At 42.2% G+C, this 14,755-nt stretch overlaps 1 protein-coding gene across 3 annotated transcripts in view; it reads right to left on the bottom strand.

Annotated features, from left to right (window-relative positions):
• Nucleotides 1–6,555, bottom strand: part of MAST2 (microtubule associated serine/threonine kinase 2) — a 219,843-nt gene extending 213,288 nt beyond the window's left edge. For 2 of the 3 annotated variants that reach the window (XM_053895911.1, XM_053895902.1), the window contains exon 1: nt 6,039–6,554. In XM_053895911.1, the coding sequence (XP_053751886.1) occupies nt 6,039–6,224 (186 nt within the window). In that variant the 5' untranslated portion in view covers nt 6,225–6,554. Of the gene's footprint in view, nt 1–6,038 lie in introns of all 3 variants that reach the window. The other variant, XM_053895900.1, reaches the window with a different exon arrangement.
• Nucleotides 6,556–14,755: the final 8,200 nt, after the last annotated feature.

Consider the following 14,755-nt stretch of genomic DNA (forward strand, 5'->3'; position numbering starts at 1 on the left):
GCTAAAACAAAAGGTTGCCAACTATGTCTCACTAACTGCATTTTGTGGAAGTCCTTACTCCTAATAACATCTAGCCTCTACTCTCCCTTGAGGGCTTTTTCTTCTTCACCCAGGGCTAGGCCTTGATCCAACAACCCCAGTTTTCAACTTATTTGGAACCTCAAGTAGGTATATTAATGATGAAAAACAATCATCACCTGCTAATGAAAAGTAATAATTACCAAGGTACCATAGGGATTTAATCAAGAAAATACAAAGCTAGGTAACAAATTTAGCAGAGAATCACACAGCAGTTAAGACCAGCAATGAAGAAGGTAACAATCATTGCAAGATTCAGCTGCCTTTGATACTCATGACTATAGGTCACCATCAGTAACTGGGGTGGTAAAGCCTTTAGGCTGATCATTAGGCTAAGAGGCATCCAGTAGAACAGAGACAGAAAAATCAGGAACATTGTCCAACCCACTTCAACCATCCCAGGCTCTCTACTCCCACTACCTTTGACGAAATCAAATCTTCCAAAGCCACCACGTTTTCAGGAGCTGGCCTTTACCCATTATACTTGTGGATAAGAGGCAAGGGAAGGCTAATAAACTTTCTATACTGAAAACTCAAAAGAATTCTCAAATGTCTATGTCTCAATCACCATGTCCAACATTCTATCCCCCACACCGTTGCCAAAGTAATCCAGCTAAAACACAAGTAAGACCATCTTGCTTCCCTATTTATTACACGTTTACATAGTACTAAAGAGCTTCTATAACCCAGGCTCCTTCAGTCTCTTAACTAACCATCTATGCCTTTAACTTTATGCTCCAGCAATACCAAGTTGATTTTAGTTCCCTACATACAATATGCAGCTTCCCCTCTGTCTTTCTTTCCTATGTTTTTGCCAATGTACTAACATTATACTGCAGAGGAAAGAGATGTTGCTGATTTCCATGAAAATAATTTTGCAAATTTCTCAATGGTGCTGAGGGAATATCTTCTTCCATCCTCAAAAATGTCTCATTTCCTTTAATTGGCTATTTCTATCATGCTATTATTATTCGAATGCCCCCAAATTCAAAATATTTGAAGAATTTTCTATTCATCAATAAATACTTACCAACTAATGTGAGCAAAGCCCTGTCTATGCATTATAGTAGAAAAATTATATCGTTCTTACATTTAACCATTTACAACTTAAAAGCAGAAATGAAATAATACAAAATGAATACAGAAGGATAAAAGTGCTAAAACTCTAATTCATTCACCCACTCATTCAGCAAATCTTTATTCAGAACCTACCATATACCATGTAGTGGACAAAACAATGTTATAGAAACAAAATGAGATAAGAATTAGTATTTATTGGGGCGCCTGGGTGGCTCTATCAGTTACACATTCGACTTCGACTCAGGTGATGATCTCACGGTTCATAGGTTCGAGTCCTGTGTCAGGCTCTCTGCTGACAGTGCAAAGCCTGCTTGGGATTCTCTCTCTCTCTCTCTGCCCCTCCCCAGCTTGTGCTCTCTCTCTCTCTCGCTCTCTCTCTCTCTCTCAAAAATAAACATTAAAAATAATTTTTTTAAGAATTAGCATTTATTAAGTCCCTATCTAATGTGCTTTCTAATCATTTTTTCATTTTCATTTAATATCATAGAACCAAAGCTTTCACTTTCTGGATCACAGATTTTTGAGAACTAAAATTTCAGGAGATTTAAAGATTTATTAAGCCTAATCAAGGATCCTCTTAGGAAGAGCTCACCTAGAAAAATAACTTCAAAGAACAGTTTCTGTAGCATTTGAGCTAGGCCTGGAACCTTGAGTAGAATTTCAATGGGCAGAGGCAGAGAAGAGTTTTTCAGATGGATGATTAATTAAAATAAGTATACGAAAGTGCCCAACAGTAAACAAATATTTACTGACCGCCAACTACTACAACCAGTTAAAACACTAAGGTGATACAATGAATAAGACAGTCTCTGAGGAGTATTTTCTCTGATGAGAGACTGATAACCAATTAGCATGCTCATTGAGCAAATATCTGTTTCAAGCACCACCACGTTTCTTTCTTTTTTTTTTTTTTAAGATTTATTGTTTTTAAGTAATCTCTACACCCAATGTGGGGCTCAAACTCACAACCCCTAAATCAAGAGTCACATACTCCACCCACTGAGCCAGCCAGCCAGACACCGCCACATATCTATGTTTCTAATAAATATTCAGACAAATAACTATGTTTCAAATACCACAGTAGGCCTTAGGTGCACAACAGTAAATGAAACAATGTAGGCCTCAAAGAATTTATAAAGCAAAGTCTTGGGGAAACAAGAGAAGCGGCATCTAACTCCAATTCTTCGAATAAAAAGTGGTATCAAGTAGACCTTGAATGCCAAGATCTCCAGACTTTATTCTATGGGTAAAAAGCTAATGAAGGTTTCCGAAGATACAGAAATGGAATGATCATTTAACAAATATTTATCTACTACCGGAACTCAGGTAAGCAATGAGTTATAATCTTTTGGGTTTTTTTTTTTTTTTTTTTTTACCAGAATGCATTATAAATTAGAGGTTAAAAGACTAAAAGCAGAGTAAATGCACTTAAGGTATTACAACAACCAAGACAAAAGTTTATAAATGCTTAATTAAGGTGATGACAGTGAGAATAAAGATTTGAAAGGCATCATGAAGGCAGAATCAGCAAAATCTGGGTTAGGGGGTCAAGGGAGAGGGGAAGTCAAACACCAAGGATACAACTTCAAGCTGGATGACAAGGAAAAGGAATGACAGGGAAAAGCACATTTCAAAGGAGAAATAATGAATTCTATTTTAAGGATATAGCAAGCCACTGATCTTCTAGAGATCCAAGTCATGCATCCTCTTCAGAACTTACTCCAAAACACCAGCTAGTATGTAGTATAACAAGCATTGCTCCACGTCATGAGGAAAGGAGAACAAAGTCACCTGTGAGAGTCAATGCTTATTGATCAGCTAAGCTTACTCCCTGAATGGACATAATCCATTCAGCCTCATAATACACACAACTGAAATTTTTATCTTTTCAAAATCAAATTATTACAAGTTATGGACTTTCAAGGACACTATCAAATTATAAAAATTACAATGTTAAGATCACAAATGCTGAGTACACTATAGTGGAAACATCAGAGAAAGAAATGGAAATGTAGAGCTAAGGGAAAAGGTCAAGCTTGGGAACTCAGATCACTCTACAAGGAGGTTCTGTGACACAAGGCCATGAATAAAAGAAGATCAGAGACCCTTGTTTCACATCCTAAATACTTGCCATGAATAGGGTAGGCCTGCAAAAACACAAGAGTACAATAAATGAGAGAGCTAAGAACAGAGGACATATCCTCAAGAAACATTTATGAGAAAAGAAAACAAAAAAAGACACACAGGAAGCAGTCAGAGAAAAAGGAGTGCAGTGGTCGTTATGACAAGAGATGAAAATATCAAGAAGGAACACCTGAGCAACAGTGATAAATAGTTCACAGAAGTCAGAGAGAATGAAGACTGGGCTGAAGACTATCAAATTTAGTCATTTAAAGTTCCCTGGGACTGCTACATATCTCTCTGCATAATTCTTTCACAATGAAAACTTTACACAAGTGCCATGCATTATTTTGTTATTTGAAAAAGAAGTTTTAGTATCATTGTGGACATTCGCACAATGGAAAACTACACAACAATGAAAAAGAACCATTTCTACAAGGAACAACATAAATGAATCTCACAGCCATGATTTAATGAAAGAAATCTAGTCAGAAGAGTACAAACCGGGAGATTCCATGTATACAAAGCTCAAGAAGGGGCAAAACTAATCCATGGCGATGAAGGTTGGGAAAGCAGTTACCTTTGGGGAAGCATAATAACTGGGAGAAAACACCAAGGGGCATACTAGGGTATTGGACATGTTCTACATCTTGATTTGAACAGTGGTTACATGGATGTATTCAATCTGTAAAAATTCATGGGCTGAATGAACCTTCAATTTATGCACTGTATTTAAGTCACATTCAATAAAAAAGTAAATATCATACAAAGCAAAAAGCATATAAAGTTATTAGTGACCATGAAGACATCAGTTTTGGAACAGTATAAGTGTAGAAGCCAAACTATAAGGGGTATCTGGCTGGCTCAATTGGAAGAGCATGTAACTCTTGACCTCATGGTCCTGGGCTGAGTCTCATGTTGGGTGTAAATATAAACATACTTTTAAAAAAAGAACACCAAACTGTAATATGAGGAATGTGTACAGGTGAGGAAGCTAAGACAGTGAATACAAACTCATTTCCCAAGAGGGTTGCTGGTAAAGCAAAGCAAAGCAAACAAATTAGCTTAGGTGGGTTACACAATTCAGGGAAACTGTTGTTTCATTTTTTAGTTGAGGTATAAGACAAAGAGAAAATAATATACATAACAAAGGCCTCCACTAAATGAGAGAGGATAAAATCAAGGACAGAAGTACAGGGATAAGCCTTGAAGAGGAGGATGAATACCTTCTTTCTCTAGAATTGAAGCAAAAGATGAGTGAACACAGAAATTGTGAGCTAGAGGGGCACCTGGCTTGCTCAGCTGGTAGAGTATGTGACTCCCAATCTTGGGGTCATGAGTTAAAGTCCAACGTTGGGCAGAGAGCTTGCTTTCTTACTTACTAAATAGATAAATAAACAAACAAACAAATAAAATTGTGAGATAGAGAAGAAGGGAAAATCAAATAACCCTGAACTCTTTTGTGAACCATGCAATAAGGCCAATTGAACTGAGTAAACTGAATCAGGAAAGGATCAGAGCTTTAAGTACAATAAAAGTTTCAAGTAGGTACTGGAGAGAATATAAAAAACAATATAAAAAACTGGGGAAATTACATCCAGGGACAATGTTCAGTGGCCTGAAAGCAAGGGCAGAGATAGCAGATGGTGCAGTCTACTCAGAGCTGGGTGCAGAATAAAAGATGAACAAAACGTAGAAAAAAATCCAAGTGCTAGCGTGTGCATCAATGAAACTATGTAATGAAGAATGATATCTAAGTAACATACTTATTGAACTGATGGAAAAGAGGCAGGAGACCTAATAAAAGTCTTGAATGAGTCAAGGATGAATTTACTAGGGTCTCAAGTAGAGCTGTGCAAAGAGAAAGCTGTCACTAGAGTTCACTACTACAGAATATTTTTCTGCAAGTCGCACAAGGTCAAGGACCACATATTCTCCTTTCACTGCACCTCCTACAGCTACTAGTGGCAACTTCTCCTGCCTCATAAAACTGACCTTTATCCCCTATTTCTATGCTTGATTAATAAATTATACAAACACATCCTATCCATTCAGAAACTCCATGAATAGTTTTACACTGCTTTCTGTTTTCCCATTAAGGTGTTTTCAGTAGTAAACTCCTAGAAGGCAGAGCCTATCTCTCTATAAATTCTGTTCACAGCGCTGGGTTTGGAATTGCACATATGCAGGTGTTTTAAAAAGTGCTTTCTTGTGAAATAGATCGTTACCGAAGGGAATCTTGAATATTTGAACACACTCCACAACACTATATAATGATGGCCAAATAAAAGAATGCTTAGGAATGGCAACTGTTTTTATAACTGTCAGGACAACCTCTAGGAAATAGGATAACATTTACTCTATCATACTGATTTTCCCTACTTTGCACTATTTACCCTTCTGGCTAACTCCTCAGTATCCTTTAGTAAGCCTATTCTTTGCAGTTCATTTACTCCCAGGCCACATTCCAGCGTCCCTTCTTCGCATCCAGAATCCCGGACTACAAACGCTCATAGGACCATTTTTCCAAACCCCTATTCCCCCATTTCCCTCCCATTCAACCCCAGGCCATGACTTCCATTTTTCCACTCCCCAGTTTTCTGCCGCTCCAGACCTTCCTTTAATCCGGCAGAACTACACAGTCCCCACCCCTCAAATGCCCTAGCCCAAGTCTTCCCGCCTGAGATCCCCCTCCCCCACCGCTCCCATTCAGGCTCCCGCTCCCCATCCTTTCCCTCCCGGACGCCGGCCCGCCTTACCTGCTCCTTCACCTCGGGGCCCGAGGGCCCGGTCCGCTCCTCCAGTAGCTGCCTCCCAGGAGGCGCTCGCCGGCGCGACGGCAAGGGCTGGGGTTGGGGCAGCTCCGCCGCCCGCTGAGCCCCATCCTCCCTGCAGGCGGCCGGTGGTGGCGGCTGCGGTCGGTCGCGGCAGCGGCTCCGCTTCATATCTGTGGCTGGGCCCCTCGGGCGTCAGCGCCACGACTGTCCCGGCCCCGAACGGCCCCGGGCCGCAGCGCTGCCGCGCCAACCACCGCCCGCGGCCACCATGGCCGGGCAGGCGCCCGAAGCCACCGACCCAGCTCGCAGCTCTTCCGCGCTTTCTGGGGCTTCAAGCGCAGCAACCTCCTCGGGGCTCCTTAGGGAGGCGGCAGCATCGCCGCCGCCCGTCTTCTCCCACCCGGCACACGCTTGGCCGGCCACCCGCCGCCGCAGCCGCCGCCACCACCGCCGCCGGCTCCCCAGCCAGCAGCCAGCCGGCGCGCCCGCCTCTGGTCCGGCCCCGCCCCTGTCCTCCCCACCTCGCGCGCGCGCGCACGGGGAACCCGCCCGCCACCTCCGGCCGCGCGCGGCCTCCGGCGCACGCGCCAGCGAACGGTCGCGAGAGACGCGCCCGTGGCCTCCCTGCTTGGTGGGTAAAGCGGAAGGGGGCGGGCCTTTGGCGCGTCTGCTGCGGCTGGGGACGCTCATTGATCTTTTCATTCATCCATTCATGAAATTGTGTGCCTGGCCAAGCTAAGTGCTAGGGATCTGAAAGTGAGTTAGAACTGATTAGTGTCTTCAAGGATCTAGGGGGAGTGGGAACAGGAACAAGGAGACAAAATATGCAATTAATTAATAGAATACTAACGTATGCCTTTTTATTGACCACCCACCAACTGTCTTCACTTCGCGCTTTGGATGCAGGTTTGCTCATTCTCGTGTTACAAATAAGGACGAGGTGAAGTGACATACATCAGGTCACTCAGCAAATCAGTGACCAAACTAGACAGGATTCAGATTCTTGCTTTTTGTCCCTTTCTACTGTTTCCTGCTGCTTCCAGAAAGTAAGACAAGGTATGGAAAGTCCTATAAAAGAGGAAGAAGTAATGGATTCCTTCTGGGAGGAAGAGGAGGACAAAAAAGCTTCTGGAACAATCCTCATGATTCCCCACTGACAATGAAGTCATATTATAGCCCAGTCTAGCCTGGCCACAGCCAGTCCAGCTGTGGCCTGGGCAGCCCTGCCTGCACTTCCAGTGACTCATCTTCTCAGCAACGTGGCTTAAGTTCAGCCCTGTCTGGCCTCCTCCTTCTGGCTTTAGCTGGTCTGCCACAATGTTGCATTTTTCCTGTTTTGTCTTGAACACAGTTCTTTCTCATAAGGCTTTCCTAAAGGCTTCACCCATTTTTCCTGGGCCTCCTCCCTGAACCCTCTTTGAGAAGTAATAGCCAGCATTATAGAGTACTTACTTACTGGATACCAGACACTGTGCATTCAATTCACACATATACAAGCAAGAGGTAAGTTATATTATTTCCAGTTTACAACTGAGGAAACTGAGGCTCAAGTTGCATAACATGCTCAATATGACATAGGTCATAAATGCAAAGCCAGGATTCAAACCAAGGTCTGTCAGATACCAGAGCCTACGCACACAACCAAGCATACAGCCTATTATCAGTCTGCCCCTGTATTCCCTGTTTCAGTTCCTCACCATCATCCATCCAGTTTCCTCAGCCAGAAATTTGGAAGTCATCCTAGACTCTTTCCCTTCTGCCCCCACATCTAAGTAATCAACAAGTCCTTGTTGCTTCTGTGTATCTAGTCTGTCTCCTATTTCCATCCCAATGACACCACCTTAGCTCAAGTCCTACCTTGTCTCACTTGACTGGGAAACTTTCTAAACTGGTTCACCTACATCCACTCCCTTTCTCTTCAAACGCATCCTCCAAAAAGCCTTTCCAAGAATCTTCACATAAGATGATGTCACTCAGGGCACCTGGGTGGCTCAGTCGGTTAAGCGTCTGCCTTTGGCTCAGGTCATGATAGCATGGTTCGTGGGTTCAAAGCCCTGCCTCAGGTTCAGTGCTGACAGCTTGCTCAAAGCCTGGAGCCTGCTTCGGATTCTGTGACTCCTTCTCTCTCTGTCCCTCCCCCTCTCACACTCTGTCTCTCTGCCTCTCAATAATAAATGTAAAAAAAAAAAAAAAATTTTTTTAAAGGTGATGTTACTCCTTTGTTTAAAAGAGTTAAATGGAGGGGCACCTAGGTGGCTCAGTAGGTTAAGCGTCTGACTCTTGATTTCAGCTCAGGTTATGATCTCACAGCTTTGCAGTTTCAAGCCCTGCATCAGACTCTGTGCTGGCAGCATGGAGCCTGCTTGGGATTCCCTCTCTCCTCTCCCCGTCCTGGGCTCACGCTGGCTGTCTCTCTCAAAATAAATAAATAAACTTTAAAAAAAAATTAATGTTTATTTGACAGAGAGAAAGAGAGACAGATTGTGAGCAGGGGAGGGGCAGAAAGAGGGGAAGACACAGAATCTGAAGCAGGCTCCAGGCTCCAAGCTGTTACCACAGAGCCCAGTGCAGGGCTCAAACTCACAAACTTCAAGGTCATGACCTGAGCCGAAGTCGGAGACTTAAACGGCTAAGCCACCCAGGTGCCCCAATAAATAAACTTAAAAAAAAAAAAAAAAAAAAAAAAAGAAAGAAAAAGAGGGGCGCCTGGGTGGCTCAGTCGGTTGAGCGCCGACTTCGGCTCAGGTCACGATCTCGCGGTCCGTGAGTTCGAGCCCCGCATCGGGCCCCTGTGCTGACAGCTCAGAGCCCGGAGCCTGTTTCAATTCTGTGTCTCCCTCTCTCTGACCCTCCCCCATTCATGCTCTGTCTCTCTCTGTCTCAAAAATAAAATAAAACGTTAAAAAAAAAAAAATTAAAAAAAAAAAAAAGAGTTAAATGGATTTCCACGACTCTCAAGATGAAATGTAAACTTACTATAGTTGACATGGCCATCCAAAATCTAGTCTCTGCCTTCCTCCCTTTCTCCTATTAATCTGTGCTGTATCAACTATTTACAGTTACACCAGCTGTCTATATGACCTGTATGTACAGGATCTGCCACATTCTTGGGTACAAACCACAGAAACAAACACCACATCCTACACCTAAAGGGGAATTTATTGGAAGGCTGGATAGAAGGGTTCACAGAATTGAACAGAGATTGAAGAAGCAGGCTTATAAAATTGGCAGGAAACAAGAGGCCTCTACAAACTGAAAAAAACCAGGAACAATTTCAGGACATTGCTGTCACCACCACTCCTGCACTACCACCAGACAATGTACTATGCTGCTGCCACACACCTCCGTGAAAGGATTCTAATCTTTTCATAATTATATCACCATTCCAGATTAACTGTCTTGAGCAGGAGAATCCACTGACTCAGCCTTGAGTCTAGTCCTTAGGGACCAGGAATTCATTCCAACTTTTCACCTTTCACTATGGGGACTAGGAAAGTCAGTGCAGCACACAGACTCTAAGGGGGCCCTCATGATCTGTCTCCTCCTCAGTATTTATGCCTTTGTGTGATCCCCTCCCCTTGAGTGTAGGTGGGACCCATGACTTACTTATAACCAATAGCACATAACAAAGGTGATAAGATATCATTTTCCTGATTACTTTAAAGTATATAAGGATCTGTCTTGCTAGCAGCTCCGCTCTCACTTTCCTAATGCCCTTGAAGGAGCAAGCTACATATTCTGAACTGCTTATGGAGAAGAATATGTGGCAGGAATTTGCAGATACCCTCTAGGAGTTAAGAGCCAAAGAGCCCAGAAAAACAAACAAACAAACAAAAAACTTCAAAGTGCTCCATCCTACAACCAAAGGAAATTAATTCTACCAACAACCTGAATGAGCTTGGAAACAGATCCTTCTCTAGTTGAGTCTCCAGATGAGAACTCAGCCCAGACATACCTAGACTCCTGATCCACAAAAACTGAGTTAAGTGTGTGTTATTTGATATATTTTTTAAAGTTTATTTATTTTTGAGAGAGGAAGAGAGAGAGGGACAGAGTTGTGGAGGGTCAGAGGGAGAGGGAAACACAGAATCCAAAGCAGGCTCCAGGATCTGAGCTGTCAGCACAGAACCCAACGCGGGGCTCGAACACATAAACTGTGAAATCATGACTGGGCCGAAGTCAGATGCTTAACCAACTGAGCCACCTAGGCATCCCTAAGTGTATGTTATTTTAAACTGATAAGTTTGTGGTAATTTATTGGACAGTAATAGAAAACAACAGCCAAACAAACAGTCAGCCAGAGATGACCATGTGATACAATCTGGCCCAAATCTACCCTTACCCCTGTGTTCCCCAGCTTAATGAATGACAAACCATTTTTTTTCAGTTTCTCAGGCCAAGACCTCAGAATGATCCTCAAGTCTTCTCTTTCTCATACACATCATACCCATTCCACTAGCAACTCCTATGCAAATTAAGAGGATATTACAAATATCTAGGAGAAAGGTGATGATGACAAATACTAACAGAGTGATAGTGGTGAAGGAAGAAAGTAGATGCATTTTAGAGAGACTCAGAAAGTAGAGAAATAAGACCTATTGATTGTATCTGGGTGGAGAAAAAGAAGATGAGAATATTTCCAAGTTTCTGGCGGGGCAACTGAGGTAGGGGACAGTGGAGAAGTAGAAATTTGAAGGTGATTATGATTGTTTTAGATGTGTTTGCTCTTAAGTGCCTGTGAGATGCCCAAGTGAAAATGTCCAGTGAGTTATTGATTAAATTGACTTAGAGCTTAGAACTAAAAGCTACCAGTATTTACATGTGTAAATAATATAAACTGTTCCATAATCTTAGAGTATAAATGTGATCACATCTCTTTTCTCTTTTCTATTTAGTCAGACAGGCCCCTCATGTCATATTATCAGGAAGTCTAGTATCTCCTCTTTAATTATCTAAAAACTCCAAAGTTCTTTTATATTCCAAAAGATATGGTGGTTACCTATTGTTATATAACAATCCACCCCAAAATTTGTACCTCAAAAAAAAAATTGATTTTAGCTGACAATTGTGTGGATCAACTGGGTGGCTCTTACGGTCTGCGTGAGTTTAACTGGTTACTGCCAGGTTTGCAAATGTATCTTCAGTCAGCTGAGGATTGGCTGGTGGCTAGATAATCTAGAACAGCCTTTCTCACACATCTGGCAGTTGGCATGCTATCGGCCATGGTAAAAGGAGAAACTAAGTCACATATCTCTCATCCTCTAGCAGGCTAGCTTGAACTTCTTCACATGGCAGCAGTGATAGGAGTCCCAAGAGCAGGAAAAAAACAGCAAGCCTCAATGTGAAAGCGTTTTTCAGGTCTTTCTTACTGTCATGTTGGCAATTGTGTCATTGCCAAAGCAAGTCAGTGTGGGAAGGGACTAAAGTTATATAGCAAGAGGGAGTAAATTCAGAGAGGGGAAGAAGAATTTGTGACTATCTTTGAAATCCTACTCCAGGAAGATCAGTCCAACTGCCACAGTCAAGTCTAGCTAGAATTAAATTAGTCAATTAGCTTCATTGCTTCCTGGGGCCATATTATGGACTGAATGTTTATATCCCCCCCCCCCCCCCCACAAATTCATATGTGGAAGCTCTAACCCTTCAGTTCAGTTATATTTGGAGACAGGGCCTCTAAGGAAGTAATTAAGGTTAAATGAAGTCATAAGGGTGTGGCCCTGATCCAATTGGATAATTATCCTCATGAGAAGAGACACCAGAGAGTGCTTGCTCTACCTCACCCCAGGCATGCACGCACCACGGAAGGCCATGTAACTATATAAGGAGAAAGCAGCCATCTACAAGCGAAAAAGAGAGTTCTCACCAGAAACTGAATCGGCAGGAACTCTGATCTTGGACTTCTAGCCTCTAGAACTGTAAGAAAATAAATTTATGTTGATTAAGACACCCAGTCTATGGCATATTGTTATGGCAACCCGAGCTGACCAATACAGACCACATAACAAGGTCCTCCTAATCCAACAAATGTTTTTTTGAGGGAGGACAACTCCATTCCATTAGTGCCAAACTTAGCCAAAGATACCCAGATCAGAGTTCCCACAAGGACTTGTGGGAACTTATAAGCTTCCACAGGAAGCTCAGGTCCCATACATAGCATCATCAAGCGCCAAAAAAATAAGCAGTCCCAGGAAAAATTTCCCAAGGAGCCCACATTCTAGGGACCAGCAGTTTTTCTTCTCAAATACTCAAAATGCTCCCTTTCCCTAGGGAAGGATTGCTTGCTAATCCTCCTAAGGGAGGATATTCTCAGTGTTTCTAGTGGACTGGAGAATCTACACATATCCTCTTGGAGAAGGCTGCTCTCGGTGATACTAAAATGTTCTACTCTTCCATGAAAGACTCCCAGGTGATTCAGAGGGGTCCATGTTACTTCTAAGAGTCAGCTTCAAAGATTCTTTATTATAATAATGGCAAAACCAGATCTTGTTCCCTATTATCCATTTTCCCCTTTTTCTATTATTGGACATATGGCCACCTAAAATAAAGACAAATTTCCTCAGCCTTCTTGGTGGCTCATTCAGCCATCTGACTAAGCTCTGACCAATGAGATGTGAGCGTAAGAGATGGGTGCAACTTTTGAATTATGCTATTAAAGGGAAAACACATGTATTCCCTTTCTTCTTTTTTCTCTTCTTTTATCCTGTTGCTTAGAAAGTGGTCAGGGTAAAATCTATCTTGGACCACAGGGAAGGGGTGAGAAGACATCCTAGGATGACAATGCAGCAATGTAGAAAGTTCCAAGATGAACTCATGGAGCACAGCTGGCATCCTTGCCTTCTGTACTATTATGTGATAGACAAGTACACTTCTACCTTGTCTCAGTAAATTTGTATGTGTGTTATATGTAACCAAACTTCCACTGTTATCACTTAATATGGTGATTTCTACTATCTGTTGTGTTAGAAAAGCTGATGCATCACAAATGTAATCTTAAGCAGCATACCAGCTACAGATGTAAATTGAAGCCATATTAAATATATTAGGATAGACTTGGCAATAAGAAAGACAGGAGTCTTATGGAAATGCAAGAATAAAAGTATAGCTGACACCAGGGAATTTGGAACTGGAAGCATTTTTCCAGGACCTTCAGTAGTAGTTTAGGGCATTTTATTCTATGCTTTGTCATTATCTTAACTAAGTTTCCCTGTTGAGCACTGCTTTAATTCACGTGGCTTTTTGCTTTTCCTTCCAGAATCAGTCAGTTTATTTATCCTATTATTTCTTTATATCATCACTTCTGCCTACCAATATTTTCTACTTAGCCAAAATTTTGTGTTGATCATGACCTCTACTAACTGACCTCTCTATGCAATTTTAAAATAATCACTTCCTGCTTCTAATGTCTGATCCATTCCCTACTTTCTAATTCATTTGCCTAAGGTTGGGAAACTAACTGGCCAAACTTTACCTGTCGAGTTACTTTATAGCTACTGGATAACCTACACATTATTAGTCAGGGGTACCTCCGTGGTCCAATCAGCAACGTCTACGAATTGGGAAGATGGTGTCTTGTGGTACAGAATATGACTGCCTAGGGCTAACCCTCAACAGAAGTATGGGAAGTATAATTTTCCATAAAGAGGAATGACAGACTTATCTGGAGTTATGAGTAACATGTCTTGGACAGATATACTGGAGGGGAATAAAAGTGGAGACCAAAAACCACATAGAAGTCTATTAGAAAAGAATAAACAAAAGTGATCAGAGTTTTATAGTAGTGGAGCTAGAGAGGAAGGGACTGAAGAAGAGTCTGAAGAAGTATTAAAGATGTAGAATCACAGGACTTGAGGAGTAGCCAGAAAGGGGAAAAAAGAAAATGGGATAAGTCAGGGATGATTTTCAAGATTCTACTTTAAATTTTTTTTTTCAATGCTTTTTATTTATTTTTGGGACAGAGAGAGACAGAGCATGAACGGGGGAGGGGCAGAAAGAGAGGGAGACACAGAATCGGAAACAGGCTCCGAGCCATCAGCCCAGAGCCTGACGCGGGGCTTGAACTCACAGACCGCGAGATCGTGACCTGGCTGAAGTCGGACGCTTAACCGACTGCGCCACCCAGGCGCCCCTCAAGGCTCTACTTTAAATAATCAGGTGGATGGTGATGTCTTTCATTGTCCTAGAGAATACTGAAGGAAGAGCAAGTTTATAATTTTGTTCACTCATTTATTTATACACTCAACAAGTATTTGCTTCATGTTGCATGGAAGGGAAACATTGAACAAATGCACTTACTGGATGTTATAAAGAAGTACAACTTTGGAACATGTTGATTTTGCAGCATCTATGAGATATACCAGATGGATAAATAGGTCTAAAGTTCAGGGAACACTCTCAGCCAGATATACATGTGACAGAATAAAAATTACTGGGGCACCTGGGTCACTCATTCGGTTGGGCGTCCGACTTCAACTCAGATCATGATCTCACAGTTCGTGGGTTCAAGCCCCGCGTCAGGCTCTGTGCTGACAGCTCAGAGCCTGGAGCCTGCTTCCAATTCTGTGTCTCTGTCTCTCTGCCCCTCCCCAGCTCATGCTCTGTTTCTCTCTCTCAAAAATAAACATTAAAAAATATTTTAAAAAACAAAAAGAATGAAAATAACCAGCAAGCAAATGCTCACAATCTTCACTCCCACCCCCAAG

This window comes from Panthera pardus, unplaced genomic scaffold (assembly GCF_024362965.1).
Source record: "Panthera pardus isolate Hobbes unplaced genomic scaffold, ASM2436296v1 HiC_scaffold_11, whole genome shotgun sequence".
NCBI lineage: Eukaryota > Metazoa > Chordata > Mammalia > Carnivora > Felidae > Panthera > Panthera pardus.